The 24,341-nt window shown below is 35.1% G+C and overlaps 4 protein-coding genes and 1 long non-coding RNA gene across 9 annotated transcripts; 1 reads left to right on the forward strand and 4 right to left on the reverse strand.

Moving 5' to 3' along the window:
* Nucleotides 1–562: 562 nt before the first annotated feature.
* On the reverse strand, nt 563–1,314 carry LOC112419919 (uncharacterized). Its single transcript, XR_003010033.2, has 3 exons — nt 1,061–1,314; nt 865–942; nt 563–742 (listed from the first exon to the last, which is right to left on the reverse strand). It is a non-coding gene; the product is annotated as an uncharacterized lncRNA (long non-coding RNA).
* A 2,881-nt stretch (nt 1,315–4,195) lies between these two features.
* Nucleotides 4,196–9,426, forward strand: LOC11418591 (ABC transporter E family member 2). 2 transcript variants are annotated; one of them, XM_024772517.2, is made up of 13 exons: nt 4,196–4,343; nt 4,425–4,555; nt 4,670–4,755; nt 4,851–4,948; nt 5,039–5,156; nt 5,252–5,341; nt 5,987–6,291; nt 6,415–6,610; nt 7,250–7,435; nt 7,513–7,785; nt 8,388–8,633; nt 8,749–8,887; nt 8,962–9,426. In XM_024772517.2, the coding sequence occupies exons 2-12, from the start codon at nt 4,453–4,455 to the stop codon at nt 8,866–8,868; spliced, it is 1,821 nt and encodes a 606-aa protein (XP_024628285.1). In that variant the 5' UTR covers nt 4,196–4,343; nt 4,425–4,452; the 3' UTR covers nt 8,869–8,887; nt 8,962–9,426. The 2 variants fall into 2 exon arrangements, with proteins under 2 accessions (XP_024628285.1, XP_003592706.1); XM_003592658.4 differs by having other exon boundaries at nt 8,749–8,883.
* A 2,845-nt stretch (nt 9,427–12,271) lies between these two features.
* On the reverse strand, nt 12,272–13,051 carry LOC120579419 (glutathione S-transferase T3-like). The gene is made up of 2 exons (XM_039831531.1): nt 12,631–13,051; nt 12,272–12,543 (listed from the first exon to the last, which is right to left on the reverse strand). The coding sequence occupies exons 1-2, from the start codon at nt 13,049–13,051 to the stop codon at nt 12,272–12,274; spliced, it is 693 nt and encodes a 230-aa protein (XP_039687465.1).
* A 946-nt stretch (nt 13,052–13,997) lies between these two features.
* LOC11440721 (putative pentatricopeptide repeat-containing protein At5g08310, mitochondrial) lies at nt 13,998–20,507 on the reverse strand. 4 transcript variants are annotated; one of them, XM_039830062.1, is made up of 4 exons: nt 17,618–20,507; nt 15,845–17,360; nt 15,456–15,632; nt 13,998–15,363 (listed from the first exon to the last, which is right to left on the reverse strand). In XM_039830062.1, exon 1 carries the CDS (start codon nt 20,117–20,119, stop codon nt 17,654–17,656), a length of 2,466 nt encoding a protein of 821 aa, XP_039685996.1. In that variant the 5' UTR covers nt 20,120–20,507; the 3' UTR covers nt 13,998–15,363; nt 15,456–15,632; nt 15,845–17,360; nt 17,618–17,653. The 4 variants fall into 4 exon arrangements, with proteins under 4 accessions (XP_039685996.1, XP_024628297.1, XP_024628293.1 ...); XM_024772529.2 differs by having other exon boundaries at nt 15,845–16,299; nt 16,459–20,507; XM_024772525.2 differs by having other exon boundaries at nt 15,845–16,303; nt 16,424–20,507.
* A 532-nt stretch (nt 20,508–21,039) lies between these two features.
* LOC11445003 (50S ribosomal protein L18) lies at nt 21,040–23,282 on the reverse strand. Its single transcript, XM_003592661.4, has 2 exons — nt 23,120–23,282; nt 21,040–21,835 (listed from the first exon to the last, which is right to left on the reverse strand). The coding sequence occupies exon 2, from the start codon at nt 21,831–21,833 to the stop codon at nt 21,489–21,491; it is 345 nt and encodes a 114-aa protein (XP_003592709.1). The 5' UTR covers nt 21,834–21,835; nt 23,120–23,282; the 3' UTR covers nt 21,040–21,488.
* Between the last annotated feature and the right edge of the window lie 1,059 nt (nt 23,283–24,341).

The following is a 24,341-nucleotide window of genomic DNA, read 5'->3' on the forward strand; positions in this document are numbered from 1 at the left end:
GGTTGGGTAGATTTTAGCCTAACCCGTTACCCAGCCCTTTGATCACACTATGGGTTGGGTTCAACATGGAACCCGCATTTACATAGTCAAAACCGAACCGAACCAATTTTTTTGGGTTGGTTCAGGTTGGGTTCACAGGTACCCGTTTAATTATAAAAATATTTTTTTGGTTATATTTATTTGCACAAAATAATACTAAATTTTATTTCCCTGCCAATTTTCGTAAAATAGACTACATACATACATGTATATATAGCCCCTTAATGCTTTCGTTCATTCATGCTATGCTATGTAACAGTGGTAGCATAATTCATTCATTCATACTCATAATATGAAGCACTTAATATAAAATTAATTAATTCATAGTATGAACTATGAAGCACTTCATAATGGTACCAAAATTGAGAAAACATACCTCTTCCACAAAAGCAAAAACAACTTGATGATAGTACCAAAATTGAGAAAACATATCTCTTCCATAAAAGCAAAAACAACTTAATAATAGTGCCGAAATTGATAAAACATGTCTCTTCCACAAAAGCAAAAACAGTAGTAGCAAAATTCAAAATTAAAAACAGTAGCAGCAACATAAAATGCAGTAGCAACAAACATCATCACAACAACAATGAATCCAGTCGCATCACATCAACAAAAAATACACCATCAGCAACAACAAGACACAATTCCAGTAGCAGCACAAAAAACATCATCAGCAACAGCATATTCAGTAGCAACAACACAGCTGCAAAATACGAACAACAATAAATCCCCCAAACACTACTAAACATAATAATAATTAAACAAATTAGCTAAGAACAATAACAAAAACAAATAATAAGAGATCAGTACAACATTAACAGTTACCTTAATTTCCGGTATTAGTGATCGTGTTAAGCTCAGTTGAAGTAACGCCGACATCAATAGTAACTAATCCAGCCAACTCTAAAAATTTAAACACAAACAATTACTAACAAATATATTTTTTTTGAAGGAATTACTAACAAATATATTTAAAACTATAATCAAATATATTTGAAATTAAAAACAAAAGTATCCATACCTAACTCGATCTTTTCCACTTCAATCAACTCGGCATCTAAATCAATGACCTTGGGAGATTTGATCCAATTTTGGGTGCAGATCAAAGCTTCAACAATAGAGGGAAAGAACTGTGAATACAGGAATAGACAATATATCGCGTGCTATGCGGGAAAGAACATGATATTTATTTGAGTTTACTTTCCAAAAAGTGAGAATGTTAAATCTAAAAACATCATCTTCAGGACCATCCTCCAGATACCTTTCCAACTCAATTTTTTGTACCTCCAGTTGTTTTTTCTTCACTTTCATTCTGAACATTGTGTCCCAGTCTTCATCTTCTTCATTTCCAGTTGTAGATTGAGATACCATGTTTGAAGATGAGGCATTAGAACCACCGCTTTCAAGAGAAACAGGATGCAAAGCCTCATAATGCTCAAACAATCTATCAATAAGATTTGTTAACTTCTTCACCATAACTTTGGACTTATCTTCACCATACATTTTGTGAGTACAATATACCCAAGCTTATAACGAGGATCAAGATAAATTGCAACAAACAGAAGATAATTTATTGCATCACTTTCCCAATACTTGTCAAACTTCAGTTGCATGTTTGCGGTCATGGTTTTTAAAATTGGATCAGTAACATTGTGCCTCCATTTATTCAATGTTTTATGAATTTCCATCAATTGCTTGAAAAAAGAGTTAGCAGTAACAATCAATGACCCAGAAAAAGAAGGAGTTGCATCATAAAAAGTCTTCAAGAACTTCACAAAAACACGGGAACGTTCCCAATCATCATGATCAGGATATCCCCCTAACTCACCACCAAGACTAGTAACAAAGGCATCATCAGCATGTTCTAAACGATAAAACACATGTTTATATTTTTCAGCAATGTTCAACATAAGATAGGTAGAATTCCACCTAGTCACTACATCAAGTGTTAACATTGCTTTAGAACATACACCTACATAATCTGCACACTTCTTGAAAGTGGCCAATCTACTTAGATAACTCTTTTAATCCATTTTAGAGAGAACATATATACACGTATTTCCATATTTTATTTTTTGACAAACTTACATGCAGCCCTGATTTTCTGGATAGATGCATCAGTATCTTTTAATCCATCAAGTACAATTAAGTTCAATATGCGAGCACAACATCTCATATGCAAGTACTCTCCATTAAATAAGGTACGACCATTCCAAACCCTCACGCCTCTATTTAAATAATTAATGGCCAAGTTGTTGGCACTTGCATTGTCAACAGTAACCCAACAAATAGACCTAATACCCCAGTCCTTCATGCAATTTTCTAAGGCTATTCCTATGGTTTTACCTTTATGGTCAGCAATTAAATTGAAACTCAATATTTTTTTCTTCAAAACCCACTCATCACGAATATAATGAGCTGTCACACACATATAATTCATGTTTTGAATTGATGTCCAAGTATCAGTTGTAAGAGACACTATTTGATTATTTGCAGACAACAAAGATTTCAAGGTTTCTTTCTCATCAAAGTACAACCTCAAACAATCTCTAGCAATGGAGACACGAGAAGGAATTTAAAATTATGGTTGAGCCTCACCCATGAACATCTTAAATCCTTCGTTTTCAGCATGTTTAAAAGGAAGCTCTTCAATAATAATCATTTTCGCAAGTGCCAATCTAGTCTTCTCTTGACTAAAATCAACAAGTTTTAAAACTAATACTGTTAGGGTCATCCTCACTCCCTATTCTAATGGCTAAAGTCTTTTGTTTTTTTATCAACTACCCTATATGGGTTTTTTAGGCACACCTTTAAATGTTTCCCTAGGTTAGTTGTGCCATGACTAAAACTATTTGCGGCATATTCCACAATACTTACACACAACCAAATTTTTATTCCTATTAAAATGTTTTCAAACTTTAGAACGCCTTTGAGTTTTTTTTTTGGTTCGCTTACCGTTGTAGCAGCTCCTACCTCAGTTACAGCCCCTGCCTCTGTTACTTCCTCATCTTGTCCTTGTTGTAAGTGAGCTTCTTGCACTCCTTCCACTTCCATTTCTACAACAATTTTGAACAATTATGATTAAAACAACATCAAAAGAAAATAGACAGCGTATCATCTTTGAATAATATTTACATAAACAAAACTTTTTCAAAATACATACACCAGCTAGAATTAAGTTTGATGATACTTTTATTTTTTTTATTTTACAGAACTGATGAAGTAATTAGCTGATGAAGTAATTAGATGCGGTTTAACTATATTTGATAAAATCATGAAAAGTCTTATGGTTTAAAAAAATCACCAATTGCATTATGAAACTCATGAAATCGACATAGAGATTTGAACACACACATACCCACCCTCATAAAATGAGTCAAATTCTTACTAATTTCAACTTTTTTTCGTTGGGTTAAATAAACCTTTCCAAATCATATAAAAGATGTATTGAAATAATAAAAGGATCCATATATCATATAAAAGATGAATTGAAACAATAAATAGGTTGTGGTATTAGCTTCGGATAAGTAAATACAAACTAAGGGGTTGACAGATGAATGAAGAAGGATCAATATATCATAACCATGAGAGAATTAATAAGTAAAAATAGCGTTACCTGGTCCGCGGAAGAGAGAACTGAGAAGGAAACTTGAAGTTTTGAAGTTGAATGGAGAAGAAGAGAGAACTCTGCAGCGACGACTAGGGTTTCTATGTTTGGGAAAATGAAATGAGGGAAGACTGAAGAAAACATGGTTTTATTGTGTTAATGTTTGGGCTCAACATTGGGTTTGGGTTGGGCTAAGCACATATTAAAAAAATAATAGCACTAGTTATACGGGTATACAAGTTGGGTGTACGGGTATATCGGTTGGTAAACCAAAACCCAATAACCGAACCAAAGCTAATGGGTTCATGCGGGTTGGATCGGGTTAGACCCGAACCATACTGGGTTCGGGTAAATTTTGAGTTGGGTTGGTTTAGATTGCGGGGACCGCCGGTCGACCCGTACCTGTGTACACCCCTAATCTTTATCAATTAAGTTAAACTTAATGGGATTAAAAAAAAAAACTTTATTATACTCGGTCATATTTTTTTTGGTTACAATTATACTCCATCATATAATATAATAATATGTTGCGAAAAAATAAAAAATAAAAAATAAAAAAAAACATTAAACGCTCGATTCCTGTTCGTTTCACTCTGTCTAAATAGCGAACCCTAAATCCCTTTTCTCTCTCTAAAAAGAACAACCCTAATTCCCCAACACTCCCATTCCCTAATTCACTTCTCTCTCTCTCCATTCGGTAAGCTCTTCAATTTCGCATTCTCCCTCAATTCAATTCGATTCCATTCCATTCAGTTTCTGATTGTAATTTGGGATTTAGGTTTTTTTGTTGCGTCGCCGTTGTCAACATGTCGGATCGATTGACACGTATTGCCATCGTTAGCAACGACAGATGCAAACCCAAAAAGTGTCGTCAAGAATGTAAGAAGAGTTGTCCTGTCGTCAGAACCGGTTAGTAACATCACATCCCTTTTTTTCAGATTTCATCTTCATTTTGTGTTAGTCTTAGTATGTTAATTAATCAATCAATCGACAAACCATCATTTTAATTTAATTTTATTATAGGAAGATTATGTGTTGAGGTTACCTCTGCTTCGAAAATTGCTTACATATCTGAGGAATTGTGCATTGGATGTGGTATCTGTGTTAAGGTATTATTCACTTTTTTAATGATGCTCGCTTTGTGTGTCTGTTCATATCTTTGAGTGTTAATTTATGGGTTTATGTGATGATGATATTGCTGTAGAAATGTCCTTTTGAAGCTATCCAAATTATCAACTTGCCAAAGGATTTGGACAAAGATACCACTCATAGATACGGTCCTAATACTTTTAAGCTACACAGGTTTGTGTGCAGTGTTGCGTTTGTCGACTTATGTTTTTATGTTTTGCTTTTTAATTAATAGAAGAATTGTAATTATAATTGTAATTGCAGGTTGCCGGTTCCCAGGCCGGGGCAAGTGCTTGGTTTGGTTGGGACAAATGGAATTGGGAAGTCGACTGCACTTAAGGTTTTGGCTGGAAAATTAAAGCCCAACTTGGGTCGTTTCACAGTAAGAACCAAAATTAGCCGTTTTTTTAGTTGTGGATAGACATGTATTGAGGTTTCTTTGTATTCATTTTTTATTTTCTTTTTTTCCATTTGCAGGAACCCCCTGATTGGCAGGAAATTTTAACCCATTTTCGAGGATCTGAATTGCAGAATTACTTTACTCGCATTCTAGAGGATGATTTGAAGGTGATGTTTATGTCCTTATTCAATATTGTTAGCCATAAGCACTACAGTAATACAAATTTGAAAGCCTTTTAATATAGAATGTAAGAATTGTTTGAAAGCGTTATGTTGGAATTTCCGCCTTCATTGCGGCTCTCCCCTAGCCGCCTAATTGTGGCATTTGGATTGCCTTCATTGCTGCCTCCAACACCTTCATTGTGTTGGGTGTGAAAGGGGTGGATTTAGTCCGACATTACCTAGAGATATGCCATGTGTAGTGTTTATATAGCATGGGCAGCCCTCGCTTTAAAAGTCGAAGGTTGAGTTAGGCTCAACCCAAAGATTTAAGACATCATACTCCATCACTAGTTATATATGATTTCATGTTTCAGCACTGATCCTTCACTAGAAGTAAACGTAGTGTTCATTATAATAATCACTACAGAATTCTTTATCCTTTATTTTTGAAAAACATTCTTATCTTTACATGATAGCCTAACAATCTAACATTAATCGTGCTTAAAATTTTCTGAATGTTCATTCATTTAAATTTAAATTGAGCTGTTTTTGAAATTTGTATTGAGAAGATAGTGACACTGATTATTTTTTTTTTCCGTTTATTCCTTCTGGCCTCTAATCATGCTTATTTCAATATACATCGTAATACAGGCTATCATCAAGCCTCAGTATGTTGACCACATTCCAAAAGCTGTGCAAGGGAATGTGGGGCAGGTGCTAGACCAAAAAAATGAGAGAGACATGAAGGAAAGGCTTTGTGCTGATCTTGAGCTTAATCAAGTTATAGATCGTAATGTTGGTGATCTTTCAGGGGGTGAGCTCCAAAGGTTTGCCATTGCGGTTGTTGCCATCCAAAATGCTGAGATATACATGTTTGATGAACCTTCCAGTTATCTTGATGTGAAACAGAGGCTGAAAGCTGCCCAAGTTGTTCGATCATTGCTCAGGCCTAATAGGTTTTTTAATTTCCTCTGTAGCTTCTGCTTTATATATTTGTGATATCACTATGTGCACTGTCATTGATTTTTGTCAAGATAAATCTTTATTTTATTTGAATTCCTCTTGTTTTTTTTTTTCAGCTATGTAATTGTTGTTGAGCATGATCTTAGTGTTTTGGACTACTTATCAGACTTTATTTGCTGTTTATATGGCAAACCTGGTGCATATGGTGTTGTAACACTTCCTTTCTCAGTCAGAGAAGGAATTAATATCTTCTTGTCCGGCTTTGTTCCAACAGAAAATCTTAGGTTTCGAGAGGTTTCTCTTACTTTCAAGGTATATATATAATATATCTCCTACCTCCCATTTACGGAATATAAAGCCAATTTGGGTGGGGAAAATGAATAGTGCAGTACGGAGATCGATTCAATTGTGTTTTTCTCAACATAGCAAAAACATAAATGATTAAAGTGCTGAAAATATTAGGTTTCTGAATATATTCAGCAAAATTTCCCCATTTAAATAAACACATCACAATTATTTCCTTTTGTGTTGCATCATTTATATTAGATTAAATTATATTGCCATTAAAAAAATATTAAATTATATTGTTAGTCCGTATATTGTGGTAAGTTTTTTATTTAGCTCTAACAATTTCCTACATATACATTTTTTCTAAATAAGCCCATAATCACTAATTTTTATTTAATTATCTAATATCTAAAAAAACTTAGATGATGTACAGAAACTAATCGAGAGATGTTATTTTCACAAAACATTAATGAATCATGAATGTAAAGCGGGTCTACAGGGTAATTAGGACATATGAGCCACTTATTTTTGCACCTCGAAATGAGAATATTCTAATAAATTAGATATCGGTGCTTAATTTTCATTAATGTAAATTTCAATTCTCTATTTTAAATAAAATAGATGAATTTTATTGATTTAACCTTGCTCTGATGTTGTGTTTAGGTTGCAGAGACTCCACAGGAAACTGCCGAGGAAGCTCAAACTTATGCTCGATACAAATACCCAACCATGACCAAAACTCAAGGCAATTTCAGGCTTCATGTAGTTGAAGGAGAATTTACAGATTCACAGATTATTGTGATGTTGGGCGAGAATGGGACAGGAAAGACAACATTCATTCGTATGCTGGTATTATTCTAGTCTTTTATTTCTTTTTCTAACTGCATAATTCTTCATATATGTATTCACCTTCTCCTTTTGTTCAGGCTGGTTTGTTGAAACCTGACACTATAGAAGGTGGATCTGATGTAGAGATGCCTGAGTTCAACGTATCATACAAACCTCAGAAAATTAGCCCAAAGTCCCAATTATCTGTTAGACACTTGCTACATCAAAGAATCCGTGATGCCTACACTCATCCCCAGTTTATATCAGATGTGATGAAGCCACTACTTATTGAACAGTTGATGGACCAAGAGGTTCAGAATCTTTCTGGTGGAGAGTTGCAAAGAGTTGCCTTATGCCTTTGTCTTGGAAAGGTATTTTATGTTTCATCCTTGAGATTTTTTTTTTAGGCCACATCCTTGAGATTGCTTATGCACCTTAGTTCTTGTGTCTGTCCTGTCTTTTCTTCCCCTTCTACATTCTTGAATACATTCGTAGTTTCTTATATACCAGCGTAATTTGGCTCTTTGAATGATTTACTTTATATTGATAACAAAATCAATAGAGTATATCTTATATCTTATGAAATCTATGATTTGCTGTGATTTGTTATGTTTGTTCTTCAACTGCTGTTTATTTCTTCAATGGTTGAAATGTTGTACTTCCCACACTAGAGAAGCCAACTCTGTGTTGGTGATGTCAGCTGTTTTTTTTTTTCTTTCAAAATATGCAATATAAACGAGTTAAATGCTAAACATGTGTTGATTTTCTTGGAAACTTGGATTTGTTGTGATTGTTATATTTCTATCTGTTAAATGTATACATTTTATTTCAAACAAAATATTAATTGAATTCACATTCCATTACTGTTCTACTATAGCAACCTGCAGACATCTATTTGCGATGATGTTGAGGCAAGATTTTTGGAACTATACCATTTTATTTCTAATCAGTTGCTATTGTCCTACAACAACAGCCTGCAGACATCTATCTGATAGATGAGCCAAGTGCATATCTTGATTCCGAACAGCGTATTGTTGCTGCAAAAGTCATCAAGAGGTTTATTCTTCATGCAAAGAAAACAGCCTTTATCGTTGAGCATGATTTCATCATGGCAACTTATCTTGCTGACAGAGTTATTGTTTATGAGGGTCAACCTTCAATTGACTGTACTGCAAATTGTCCACAATCATTGCTGACCGGGATGAACCTTTTCTTATCTGTAAGTGTCGTTGTTTTTCAATGGTTTCATTAATTCATTCCGTTTTAAAAATTTAGGGTATCACGAAAGTTAAAATTTAAAAAGTATGATATGTCTAATCTAATCACTGTTGCAGCATCTTGATATCACATTTAGAAGAGACCCAACTAATTTCCGCCCAAGGATCAACAAACTTGAATCAACAAAGGACAGAGAGCAAAAGAATGCTGGCTCTTATTATTACCTCGATGACTGAGTTTATACTCAAAAGGTAGGTTTGTTATTGCTCTTGGAACAAAACCTACCTTTCACTGCAACTGAAAACTGAGTCCATTTTATTTTGTTGCAGTCTGCTCTTTTGCCAATGTAACAGTGCATCAAATTGAGCCTTTTCCTCGAATCTCAGCTTTAATTTATTTGATGCCTTGCCATAAAAGTTGGTCTTTTTCCGTTGAAGGCATATTTTCAACGGATTGAATAGTCTACATGTGGGCAGGACATATGTTGGTTGATACATGTTTCTGTAATGTTTAATGCTTTTGCTCATGACCAGTATTTTTTTTTTTGAGGGGATGACCAGTTTTGTTATGCTTTGATGGGTGAGTCTGATTAGTACTCAGATTTATATCGGTCGTGGTTTCACATGATGTTCTTTGTGATTCATTACGCCACAGATTTAGTTTATGGTCATCATCATGGCCTTCATAATTCGATCAGTTGGATATGTAACAAAGTTATACCTTCACTCCCATGCTGATTTTGATAGATAGTTTCTTTTTGGAATATAGCCCTGTTGAGAGGTTTTTTATTTTAATGGTTATCATAAAATATTTTGCTGAAATTGCAGGTGGCTGTTTAATGTGAATATTTAGAAGCATTATTATATTCATTCCCTGTAATGTATTTTACGAATGATTTAACAAGTACACTAGACATATGAATTAAAAACAATTAGAGCATGTACAATGGTTAAAACCATTCAACAACACTCAACACCCACTTTTTCAAGGCATGTTCTATGGTACACCCAACAATTTGAGTGTATTGGTACACCAAATTCTTAAATTAATAGTTAAATGAGTTATTTTTTGTAGGAAAATTATTTTCTATCACCTATAATTATAATAACTAAATCTTATTTACCAAAATTGCAACGCAATAAAATTTGATTTTTCTTTGTAACCAAAACAATAAAATTTGATTTTTCTGAATTCTTATTACTCATAATAGAGAATTTTGAGTATTTTTTACAATAAAATGTAAAAATTAGTATATGATTTTTATAAAAAATGAAATGATGTTTTTTTTTTCATATAAAATGATATTTTCTAAAATATATATGTCAACAAACACCTATTTTCTTCATAAAAAATGATAGTTAATTTATAAAAATTGAAAGTGAGAGTACCGGTACCCCGTAATTTACGGGTGTACCATAGAAGTCTCCCTTTTTCAATTTTCAACACTCCACATCATTTTTTCTCTCTTAATTAAACACTTATTCAACTTTTACCCTCTCCAATGGTTTTTTCATTCAGCACTGTATCACACCACCTTTTATTTTTTTATTCTTATTTATTTTTATAATTACATAAAATTACAATTATCGATTATAATTAAATTAAAATACAAAACTCTTGACAATTTTTTTTTCTAAAAACAATTTATTTAAATAATTTATTTTTATTTTCTTAACTTAAAATGCAATGCAAGAAACTAAGCACGCGACACACAAATAGCTTAAAATGCAAGACAACAACCAAGTGCTTAACACAAGTAGTTTATTTAGTACCATACAAATCATCTTCAATCACGAAACATCCCAAACTTTGTCCATATGTGCTTCACTAGATCTGCTTGCAATTCGTGATGAACATTTGGATCACACAACTCGGATCTAGCACGCACATGATTTGCAAAAGTGGGTAACATCTCGGTCGAGTATGGTTGCGGTGTACTAGATCCACTTCCCTTAGATTGCTCAAAATCGGTCCAACGTTGATCATATGTATCTCGTTCATCCTCAACAATCATATTATGTAATATGATGCATGACCTCATGATGATACCCAAATCGGCTATGTCCCACAAGCGAGCTGGTTCACATATGATTTTAAATCGAGCTTGAAGCACTCCAAATGCACGTTCGATGTCCTTCCGACATCCCTCCTAATGTTTTGCAAATAACTTATCGGGTTCACTTTGATGAATTCTAATTGATTTGACGAAAGTTGGATACGAATGGTAGATACCATCAGCTAGATAGTATGTCATATTACAGGGACGTTGATTCACAAAGTAATTCACCCTTGGAGCCTTTTCCTGTTCCACATCATCAAACACTGGTGACCGGTCTAGAATGTTTTTATCGTTCAACGTTCCCGGACATCCAAAAAAGGCATGCCAGATCCATAGATCATGAGTTGCAACTGCTTCAAGAATAACTGTGGTGGTTCTCTTATTCCCCTGGTAAATTGACCTTCCCATGCTTTAGGACAATTTTTCCACTCCCAGTGCATGCAGTCAATACTCCCGATCATCCCTGGGAACCCCCGCATTTCACTAACATGTAGTATTCTTTGCAGGTCATCTTGGGTTGGTGCTCTCAAGTACACTTGCTCGTACAATCGTATGATTCCTTTGCAGAATCTAAGTAAGCACTCCAATGTGTACTACATCCTATTTCGATGTATTCATCGACCGCATCTGCTGCCACACCATATGCTAACATTCACATTGTTGTGGTACATTTTGCTAACGGTGATATACCTTCTTTATTGGCTGCATCAACTCGCTAGGTGAAGTAGTTATCACTACTTGAATGGTCTCCAATAATTCGAAGGAAAACGTGTTTTTGCATCCGGTACCGACGACGAAAGATTGCATCGTCATATGTAGGCTCATTGGAAAAGTAGTCGTCAATTAGTCTTTGGTTTGCCCGCTCATGATCTCTATTGAAATATTTTCCAGTACGAGATGCAATACCTTCCTCTAATTTTTTTTCGACGCTTAATAAATCGGTTGAAGATATAAGTGTCTTCAATATCACGTTTTTGGAAGTAGGCTTCGATATCAAAAGGGTCCATTGATAGTTTTTTTGGAAGTAGATTGAATAGTTTTTTGTGATATTGGAAGCAGATATAAATGATATTTGTGAAATTCGAAGTAGATATGAATGAGATTTGTGAAATTGGAAGTAGATATGAATGAGATTTGTGTAATTTGAGGTAGATATGAATGAGATTTGTTAAATTGGAAGTAGATATGAGTCCCTATATATAAATACAATGTGTGGTGGACATTGACGGATTTGAAATAAGTTATTGTATTGTATTAAAGCAAACAATTGAGATAATTATTAAAGCAAATAGTATCTGAAATAATGGGCACACAGTGGGGATAATTATTAAAGCAAATAGTATGTGAAATAATGGGCACACAGTGGGCATAATTATTAAAGCAAATAATATGTGAAATAAGTCACGAAGGACTAGACAACACTGGGGACTATCAATGGGGATAATAAAGCAATCATTGAGGACGAGACAACACTGACAATTATTAAAGCAAACACTGACAATTATTAAAGCAAACACTGTAGACTAGACAACACTGACAATTTTGACCGAATACAAACAAATATTTGAGTGAAATTAATTTCAAAACAGCTCACGCTCCAACTTTTCCAACAGCACTTTCTTCCGGTCATCGAGATGCTCTTCGGAACTTAACTTTACATACAATGTCCTTTTCTTTAATTTGTTTTTCTCCTGATGCACCAAGGTGAACTCTTTCAATTGTTCAATCTCTTGGAGCTTGATTTGTTTGAATTCAACCCACTCCTTTTCCACCTCCTCCAAGGCAGCATCCTTGCTTTTCTTTTTACCTTTTTTTTTAGTTGCCTCCCTACCCATTGGACGAGCACTAGATCCTATAGAGTTTGAGCCACATGCATCACTGTCACGAGATCTCTTAGATCCACTACTTCCTGAGCCAATACTTCCTCCTACTTAACTACCATAACGTGGTTGATCATAGAGAGCGTGACATTCTTCCATTAATGTAAATTGAACATTCTTCCCACATGCATATAATTCCTGCGCTTTTGCCAAAACATCAGCCTCCGACCAACCACTTCCTTGCAAACGCTTAGCGCCTTCATAAACGCCAATCCATTTATTTAGTATTTTGCTCATATAAATAAAACGGTTTCGGCATGCAATTACATCACGCGGAGGATCGAATAAGCAATGATCATTACAATACTCATCAATTTTACCCCAATATGCTTCACCTGTCTGGTTTCTCCCGACAACACTGCATGTTCCATATTTTATCCACCCATTAATTAGCACCAAATTTTGTTCTATGTTCCATGTTGGTTGCTGGTCTCTCTTGCTCTTAGGAGTTGTATCCTCTTTGAATTGGAGTGACTTCATTAGCTCTTGGCATTCCACCACGATTTATTTGTGTTGAAAATTCAGGAAATTCACCAACACTCTGAAAATTTTCATTCACCATTGGCATATAACCATTAAATGGGGGTGCTTGAGATGGATATCCCATCATAGATCTATAATGTGGATTAAAGTTGTTTGGAACAGAGGATGGGTGATTGAAATTTGATGCAAAACCAAAATTAGACATGTTTTGAGGATATTGGTTGGGAAATTGATTTGGGTTTTGAGGATGTTGGTTGGGAAATTGATTTGGGTATTGATAATTGTTGGGATTTTGGTAGCTAAATGGGTAATCATAAAAATTTTGGGTGTTGAATTGATTATTATTGGGATCCATTTCACTAAATAAAGACTAAAACTTCAAAAGAAAAGCTAATAAAAAGATTAAGAGAGTGAAAAACTTGGTTTTTTTTTTTGTGTCTAAATCAAATGATCCAAGTCTCTATTTATAGAGGGAAAAAAAATCACGAATTTTGGTAAAAAAAATATTTGCAATGAAAAAATTGAGTACAAAATATTAAGATGATAAAAATCGAAGCAGCCAATCGTAACATGTTAAGTGTCCCAGCTTTATCCAAAACACTTTCTCTCTCCGCGTGCACAGGCTCCACACGCGCCCTCTCGGCGCATGCATCTCACGCACCAGCTTTTCCAAACCATAACGCGCCACGTGGCCTGACCGGGTCAGAGTTCAACATGTTGATTTGCTTCATCACCTCATTCCAATGGTTCAACATATTGAAGGTGGCTTTCAATAGGCTCATTGGACATGGTTTATTAAGTGTTTTCGTATAGGTTAATTCAAATTTGCGAATGTCACAAGTATTATGGTATCACCTTTTTTGTGGAGTATTGTTGATATCCTTTAGCAGCCAAATAAAATGATTTTGTCTAAAATATAAGAAGTTTGACTTACTAAACTGAATAAAATAAAAAATGCTTTTTATTTTGAACTTTCTAGTACGAGTTTAACAGATTAGTATATATTCATACATTCTTTAGTAGTTTCCTTGGATTTGTTATGCTCTTAAATTTTCTGCCTGATAAAATAATCGCTAGTTGTCTAAGACATTTATTCTAAAGGGTCATTCTATTTCCCTATTTAAAATCGTCAATGAGTCGTTGGAGGCGGCACTGTTATAAGCATTGTCTTCTCCAAGGGTGTGATTAAAGAATAATAAACTCAGTCCAAACCCAAATGATACGGATATAATTAACCAGAGGAGCAAATGGGTGATAAGGAGGAAACTCATTTCTCTAACCAAGTCAAGTGCACTTGGAGTCAAACTCAATTTTAACTATTCTCATAACCCACATATTTGGCTAAACTAAAAGGTGTTTAGTTGTTTGGACAAAACCGAACCAACCCGCAATCCAAACCAATCCGTACTATTTGGGCTGGACAACTTTCTTAATCCAGTCCAAAAATTACAAATCCGATCATGTTCGGTTGGGGTATCGGATTTAAACAATTGAACCTGTAGGCACGTGTGTGAGACCCATTCAAACTGCTGTATCTTTTAACCTATTATTTTGTGTTGGTCTGGTGCTTCTCTTATTCAATCATGTTCTGCTTCTCATATTATATGTAGGTTTCATTGGTAGTGGTAGCTGCATAATATTTTGGTTCCTGCATAACTGTGATGGTCTGGGACTTTGGTGCCTTTTTGTTTCGAGTGATAGCTGCATAATTTTGCAGTGTTGTTTGTTGTGGCCTGTAGGGTACATTTTGTAACTTGACTTTGTTACCATCAAAGATACATTTCATTTATATCAGGTAGGATAATTACCCGTGTTCTAACTTTATTGTGCTTTGTTGATGATATGATCTCTTTAAGTATTGCTCAACCTCATGAAGGAAAGACTCAATCCTGGCGAATGAAGCTTCTCCAACATATAGGCCATCGAGAGAATGTGACATATCTTGGAAAACAACTTTGTACGCTATACACTCACGGAGTTGACGGATACCTTCCACTGCAGCCGCTGTGGAGAACTTGAAGCTCGCCTCATTTGCTATATCATCCTCGTTAGTGGAATTAGAACTGTTAAGATTGGCAACTATCCTCCTTTTCAAAACCTCGAAGTCCATGCCAATACCCTGCATGGTATTGATGACAACACACAGATGGGGTGCATTGAATGAGCAATCTCCGTATGTGGTTCTAACAAGGGCTTTCCTCCTCTGGTCATTTCTGGCTTTTCTGTTTTCTGAAATACACCACAAAACTTTCCTTTTGTTGAATGCCTAGTCAATGGAGGCATAGTCGGGATGAATGTATTATGGTTCCCTGCACAGACCATAAGAAGCGAAAAACCTGGTCACGCGTGGAATGAATAACTAGTCTGGTAAATAAAAAATGCTAATGCAGTGAATATATACCGCAGCCAGATTTTGCTTTCAAAATGTATTGTTGGATAGATTTGTCAAGACCAGATATCAAGGAAGTAAAACTACATGCATGGATACGGGCAAAAAGCATCCAACGTGTCAGTGTCATCCATAAAACAGAACTGCCAAAGGAGCAAAGCCTTCTTCATTTGTCTGTGGATTCCATGTCTGTAGGAAACAATGAAAATGTTAAAAACTTAAAGCAACTTTTTAAATTGCCAACAACCACGTTCTTGTGCAGCAATATCAAGTAATTGCAGTATTTGACAATGTCGTAAATCATCGAAAAGGGAACAAGGAAAAGAAAAAAAAGAAATGATTTGTTTAGTTTGAAAAGGAACGTAATTTGATTAGGTTATGAGCAGAAAGATTTGAAATACCTCTTGTTGCAAAATTCTGTCAACCAATTCCGCCAGTCTATCAGCTCTGATATTTATCCACGACTTGCCAAAATTAGCAATTGTAGCTTCAGCCTCATAAGGTTGGATCTCCATTCTAGTGGATTTTCATTTGTCTTCGCTGTCAACAGAATCTCCCACTGCTATCTGCACCAGTTCTTTCTCCCACATGTCGGCAGCCATCAGCACTTCTATAGCATCAGGTGTAAGCTTGTTGACACCTTTAACATATTTGTTCAACTCATTTCAATACACACATGAAGGGTAGCAACCGCAACGCCAGCTGCAAGAGGATGCCATCTCTTCAGTTTGTGACTAAATACGGCTATCTCTTTAAAAGCCTGTTCAGTAATGTCTCGTGCAAGGACACAGAGAATGAGAAAAGCTTTATTCTGTTTTCTAGATAGCTGCTTGCTAGGGTCCATTTTCTCCAATTTCTGCCTTAAAAGAGATTAAAAAGAGTTAAGCCATATGAATGGCACCAAAAATAGGTAATTAGCACCATAATAGAGCAAAACAACTAATTTATTGCTATTTCAGTCAGTGGTATTAAAAGTATACCATATATAAATGTCAATTGTAAAAAATAATCATACAACTTTACTATCTGAAAGGAAGCTTGAGTGATAGAACTTGCTTGAACAAAAACAGACCGCAGTGATGATCTAATATAATTTTCAACTCTGGCGTAAGCTACATCGGCTTTGTTCTTCCGATTATACTCATGAGATATATCTTCTGCCAGTATCTTTGCTGATAGTGCAGCAAGAGAGACAACGCTCTCCATTGATTCAATATTACCGTCATGGAAAGTATCATGGTAGGCAAGGGCCTTTTCTCTGCCCAACCCAACATTAGACTCAACGTGGAGCTCAAAGCTTTTGAGTAAATAGGATCTTTCATGGCCTCGGTATCTTTCTCAACTTCCTTCAGTAGATTACAGGATGCAAAAAGCAGATCATTTTCAACTTCACGAGTGACGACATATCTATGAAATAAGACCCATGTAAAACAAATATTATGCAATGTTTCATTGATTCCTAGCATAAGCCAGGTCTTCTTAACGAGCTCTAACACCTCAATCTTCAATCACACATGTTTCAACATGAGTATCAAAACAAGCTTCTAAAAGTGTTTGGTGGATACAAAGGTTCATTGGAAACCCGTTAGCCCAATGACATGTCTCAGGAACTGACCCGTCAAATGATCTGCAAGAAAGAGAGATAACAACACTCCGGAGGGGTTGCATTGATTCACTGCTATTTGCAATATCCATAGGTTTCTCAAGGGATCCAGAGAGTATGCGCCGGAGTTTCTGTGCGGAAGGGTCTGCCTTATTTAATGGAAGGTGTTGATGCAAGAGGAGTCCTGTTTCAAGAACCTTCAAACTTCTTCTCAACCCAGCATCATACGCTTGTTGACTGGGAAAATCTGAATTCTTGAACAGTAGTATAAGCTCTAACGGAAGAACCATCGACTCCATGCTTCTTCTGAGCTACTTTAATTTCATGAACGAAGATAGTAAGGTATCATTAGTGACTAAGCATATGTAAGGAGTTGAATTAACGGGTTGAAATTTTTAGATTTTGGTCCACATTTTTTTATCCCATCATAAAGAATGAATGGAGTGTATAAAATATATCCAACTTAATAATATTCAACGAACAAGTAATAAAACAAAATGAAATAAGGATTTGTTTCTCTACATTTCTTCCAGTGCCAAACCCATCAATTTGATCTGTAATATTAACTTACTCTAGCAATGTCAAAAAAATTGTTGACTCCCTTTGATTAATCTTTTACTTCCAAAAGTTCACAATGCATTGGAAGCTTTCCCTCTTCAATTAGAACCTGGATGCCTGAGGATGTTCTGTCATCCTTACAGAACTTGAGTATTGCATCTACTACAGTAGGGTAATTTTTATCAAGGGGTTTTGGAAAAAATCCTAAATCAACCATTTCTCTGAAAATCTCAAATGCAGATGTCAAATTCAGATCAGACAAATATGCACTTAGCAATGCAACATAAATGAAGGAGTCGGGTTTCATTTCTTTCTGCTGCATCTCGCGTAAATAACACAAGGCTTCGGTTGGCCGACAACATTTGCAAAGACCATAAATAAGTGCCATGAAAGTGATTTGATTCGGAGGGCAACCATTTTTCTCCATCTCCTTAAAGAGCAAGATAGCATCATCAGGCCTTTCTTCTTTGCAAAACCCATCCACCAAAGTTGTGTATGTAACGACACTAGGCACCTTGTCTTCTTTGGTCATTCTGAAAAGATGCGCCATAGCCTTATCGACATTACCATTTTTGCACCAACAATCAATAAACAGATTGTAGGTAACAACTGAGGGAGAAAGACCCCTCTTAACAAGCTCATGAAACAAATCTTCAGCCTCAGTGAATCTGTTGACTTTGCATAGCCCTCTTATCAACACGTTAAAACAAACCACATCCGGACAGTGGCCATGAGACCACAAGTCCTTGAATATTTTCATTGCATGATCCACTTCTTGAATGTTAACCAAGCCACCTATTGCTGCGGAATAAGAAACTATATCAGGAAGGAAGCCTTGCTGAGTCATGTTATCGAGAAACTCACATGCTTCTATCACCCTTCCGTGATCACATAGCTCTTTCACAAGAAGGGTGGTATGTTTTATCCATGGTCCATGCCCACATGAACCCATCTCCTTTAACATAACACATGCTGCCGAGACATCCTTTCTTTTACACAGACATCCATAAATGGAGTTGTAAGTGAAATGAGTTGGTTCAATTCCCAATTCTTTCATCTCTCTCAAAAGCTCATAGCTCTTCTCCAATCTATTGGATTTGCAGAGACTATCAATCAGATTGTTGTAAATCAAAATAGTTGGTTTATCAACAAATCGGCGCATATCATTAAAGAGGCTCAAGGCGAGGTCCAACTGATCATTTTTTAGAAAGCCATCAATCACAATACTAAAAGAAGTGATATTTGGGAAAACCATTCTCTTGACAGTCTTGAAGAAAACATCCATCCGATTTTCGTCACTATCAGTACTAGATTTGCTTTGAATCATCATTCGAATAAGGCGATAAGCTTCATCCATCAACCCATCATTCACATAACAAGTCAAAAGGGCATTGTAAATCAAAACAAGAGTTTGTTCATCCTCTTCCCCTTCAGGAATTTCTTCTAGTAACCTGGAAACCATACTTTTACTATCAGAAAAACATGATATCAATTTAGTTAAGATTCCAATGTCCGGCCTAACCCCAAATTCCTTCATCTCGGAAAACAAGCTAATAGCCCTGTCAGTATCCTTATTCTTGCAGAGTCCTCCAATGAGAACATCATACAAAGAAACATCAGGAGTGAAACTATCCTCCCGACGCATTTTATCAAACAGCTGAAGTGCCTTATCAACCCGCGATTCCTTGACAAATCCATGAATCAAAACACAAAATGTCTTCTCACTAAGTCTCATTCCACATTCACCCATCCTCTCCACCAACTCAAAAGCCTTATCAACCTCACCCAATTTAGAAAAACATAATGCCATCATAGAACAAACACGTTCGTCAACCCAACCTTTCTCTTCCATTTCTTTATAAACACTCAGAGCCTGATCAAATCTCTGAGCATTGCAATAAGTAACAATAACCGGCGTAAGTGTGTACTTATCAAACTCCCAACCAAAACCCTTCATCTCATTCAACCTCATCTCCATCAAATCAACCAACCCGCATTTTGAAATAACTTCCAACAAAGTATTGTGACTATAACGATCAGGAACAAAAAGTCCCTTCCGAGACATTTCATCAAACAGTTGGTTTGCTTGATGAACAAGGCGAAGATTACCGAGGCATCTAAGGAAAAAGGAAAAAGCGCCAGGTGTGAATGAACATGAGGAGTTAGGGAGATGTTTGGCGAGGTGAATGAGAGGTTGAGTTTGATGGGAACGTGAGAAGATAGAAGCAATGGCGTTGAAGGTGAAGGAAGTGTGGTGATAATGGCGTTGATTGGAAGCCCAATGGAAGAAGGTTTGAGCGACGCGCCAACTGCGGAGGCGTGTGAGAACGGACTCGACGAGATGAGGGGTGAGTTCAGGTGCGAAGTTGGTGAGTTCAGGTGCGGTGGGTCCTTTGGTAGTGAAGATGGAGACAAGTGTATCTGCGAGTGTGTGAGAAGAAGAAGAATAACGGAGTTTGAATATGTTGATTTTGAATGCCATGAAAGAGATACGAGACCTTGGAATGAATTTCATTGATAAACACTTTCAACGTCGTTCTCTTGCGGTGTTACTATCTCGTATAACAAGCCCAGAGAGGGAGGGAGGAGGGTGCAAGTTATGTTTTGTTCCTAAATAGACGAATTCACTTTGAAAATTCGCAGATACAAACACGTAACTGGAATAACTGCTGTTCGAACCAGATCACAGCATCCATATAAAATTTTTGATATTTTTTGTCCGTTGAGCTATGACTTTTGGACACTCAAATTAACGAATCAAGTCATATTCTCGTTTAATGGTTAAGTTGCTAAGTTCAATCAAATTTACCGTTCTTTAAAACTATGAATCATATGGATATCCATTCACATTTTTCCCCCATTTATGTCTAATGGCGGATACTTCATAGTGAGAAATTCTTTGCTACAGGAAAAACATTATATTAACTGCTTTGATACAAAAATTTATTTAAATATTTAAACTTAATAAAATGATATACATTTAGCTTATCACTTTTAAAGAGTGGTAATTTTTAAAACACTATTTTCTTAAAAAATGTTTCAGATATAAATTCTTCGTAGTGTCTAATTTTCAACACAATTTGTAATCTTTTTTTTTGGTGATCACACAATTTTTAATCTTTATGATGCGTTCTAAATGTTAATTATCTTTAAGCAATTTGTTTGTATTAACTATTAAGCAAAAGATTCGGGGGGAGCAATGCAATCAATAACAACTAATTATGTTCTCCTCCCTAAAAAAAAAAAAAAAAACTAATTCTGTTCTAAAAAAAAACCTAATGTTGTTGAGTATTGCCAATGATTTTTTTTATAAAGAAACACATCACTAATTTCTTTAATAATTATCTCCACAATGCGAGGTACAATATAATTAAAAAAACATGATAACTAGGGGAAAAGTGATACTCTAACTAAACAAAAATACTTGACTTAAAATTAACCCAAATTTATTGTTGAACAGTAGGATTAGATCCACACTTATGGATGATAGATCCAAATTCATTCAAATAAACATTATCTCCAAACACAATACACTAGTTGGTGGCAGTCAAACTCCATTTTTACCTTACCAATTTGCAACTCTGCAAACCACTCTGACGCTTGCCATAAAACAGCGTTTTAACCTCAGAGGTAGAGGGATGCCACGAAACCAAAACAACAATCATCTAATATCGACTTAACGTTATTAAATTGAATCTTAGTGAAATATGTTTGATGAGCAACTTGATGGTCTGATGATAAAAAATTAAACATGAGCAGCTCAGTTTAATTACCGTTCTTATTTCCTACAAAAATAATACAAAACCTTTGATCACTCATTCGCAGAAGACAGGGTTCAACAAGGATGATCTCTCATGTACAACAAAACACGCAGACATCATGATTCAAAGCAACCTAACACCAGCTTCCCTGAGAGAATCAATAACCGCTTTTACCTTTCCATGATACCTCTGTTCTCTCTTCAAGTGAACAGAAACAGCAGGAATGTCCTTGAGCGAAAGGCGTTCCGCTAGTAGCTTCCCAATCTTTGCAGCTGCAGCAACATCCCGAGTAGTTTCCAAGCTTGATCTTAAAGCTTTCTCCTGTGAGCTTGCAGAAGAGGCTACAGTAGCAGTTGGAGTGTGGATCACTTGCGCACTCACATACTTATTTGTGAAATGCATCTTCAGAACATAAGGTTTGAGATATTGTGTAAGCCTGGGAGGCCTGACTGGAGGTGGGATAACCATATCTGTTTTGCAATATAACCAAGAAACGAACAACAATCTTAAAAAATTATCAACTTTCTGTGAGTCAAATATGACGCAAAGCATTGCAATGTATCCACAAATTACAAGTTCATTTAATGTTTAAACAACAGGGCAAATGCAAATTTCAAAAGATCAATTATACATTCTCCGCTTTCAACATTCCTTGACTAGTAATATGATGCAAAACCACCTAAGATTATGGACTATGTAGGGCTTCTCTTTCAAATTCTACATATAAAATAATGATACCAAAAAGGACAAACTGTAACGTGCGCAGAATATTATATCACCACATAGCAAATTGAAAGCATATTCTTCCACTGTAAGATCATATATTAGTAATCCAAGGCTTCCTCTAAACTCAAGATTTGCATACATCATCCTCACACCTCGTTTCTACCAGTATGTCCTGATCTAGAAGAGAAACATAGAACCACTTCTTTATTCTTTTTAAGGGGTCTACTTTCTCAGAACAATCTTATCAACATTATTGAGAAGCACGAGATAAGTTTTAGGGTTGGAGCCATATGCTAATAATGATAATAATGATAAAGATGCTTCATTGACCCTAAATTGTCATGAGATTGACTTTCATTTTTGGCTTCTCACTGGTTTTCTTAACATGATTAGTTCAAGGGAATTTATATCTCTAATATGCAGAAAAAATGGCATATTTGCCACATTCATGTTTTTTCTTGTTCATTATTGTATACATGTTCGCCTGTATCAAAATACTGTAACATATATCAAAAGATACATTTAATAACACTTGGAACACCCCAAGAACTTGAAACCAAAACAGTTAAATATATAATGAACTGGTTTTTTCAATAGAAAATAATTGATATAGATAAATTGTTCATTGACGACTTTGATCAAACAGTTGGCAGTTGACAAAAGTATAAAACAGATGCCACAAACTATGGTAACTACTAATCAGTGGATACAACGAGGGTGGGCATTGCATATCACATAAAAATATGAAAGTGAAGGAAAAATGATAAGAAACGCAGTTAAAATAATATATATAATTGAATCGATGTAAAAAGGGATGCAATGTATTTGTTAAACCCTGCATCTTTGAAAAAAGGGGGGAAATTCAAACCAAACCACAACAATAATAATAATAATAAGGAAATGTTTTAACGACGAAGATGTAAATGAAAAATGAAAAGAAGTGAATCACAGCAGCGAAAACAGTGACAGTGCTAAAATAACAATTCTAACAAAAAATACAAATCTCGGAGCATAGGGAATGTGCGAACCTGTTTTTGACGGCAAGAAAGGAACGGGACGGGAAGGGAGTGGCTGGCCGGAGTGGAGGTGCCGGCGGCGGAGAATGCACGAGAGAAAGAGGAAAAGAGAAGGCCTACCGAGAAATCTGTTTTGATCTTTCTGAAAGAAGGTTTCTCACTTCTCAGATGAAAAAAAAAACATTTTCTTTTTTTTTGGACCGGACGGTTTTCCAAAACCGGAGCCAGCACTATGTTTCTCCAGTTTAGACCGGTTCAATCGGTTTTAATGTTTATCGAGAAATTACACTCATCATCTCTTAACTTATTTTTAGATAAAGATCTTTCCATTTATCTTTTTCACATCATTTTCATCTATTTAATCAATTTACATATGAATCACTTTCTTTTTTTTAGAGAAACTTACAATATATGAAAACAAGATACTACCAAAATTACTTAATTATTCATATCTAATTTTCTTCCAAACTTTTTCCTTTACAACTTTAGGGTTATTTTTGTCAAATCCACTATCAAAACTCACTTTACTTTTTTTTGAGGGAATCAAAACTCGCTTTACTAAAACCAACTTTCTCACATTTCTTTATTTAATAATAATAATCTTTTCTCTCTCATCTTTATTTATTTAATAATAAACTTTTTTTTTTTAGGGGTAATAATAAACTTTTCTCTCACCTTTATTTTTTAATAATAAGCTTTTCTCTCTCAATCTCACTCTCCTATCTTATCTTTTGCTTATCAACTTTCTTCATTTTTCATTTTCTTTCTTCATTTTCAACTCCATTGTCTCTACTAATTTTAAATTCGGTTTTACTAACAAGTTTTTTTTTAGAGGAAACTAACAAGTGTTGTTGTTATAGCAAAATATGGTTTTGTATTTTACGATAACACTATTATATAATACGTTAATTATGTTTTTTCACGGGACGCATATTAATATTTTTCACAGACAAACATATTAGTAAATAGTAAATAAAATCTATGATTATTTTTATTTATTAGCTTTTTTCATATCGTCAATACTAAAACAAGAACAATATTATAATATACTATGATTAATCATACTTCAATTTTTTCTGTTTTTTTTTTTAAATGTATCACTAAAAAACCCGTTGGAGTGTACAATTGTAACACGAGACTTATTTTAGTAACTACAACGAGTGATCAGTTTTAATTGGTATTTTTTTAATATCTCTAATTTTTTTTTTAAAGAAACTAAAATGGATTAAAATAC

This window comes from Medicago truncatula, chromosome 1 (assembly GCF_003473485.1).
Source record: "Medicago truncatula cultivar Jemalong A17 chromosome 1, MtrunA17r5.0-ANR, whole genome shotgun sequence".
Lineage (NCBI taxonomy): Eukaryota > Viridiplantae > Streptophyta > Magnoliopsida > Fabales > Fabaceae > Medicago > Medicago truncatula.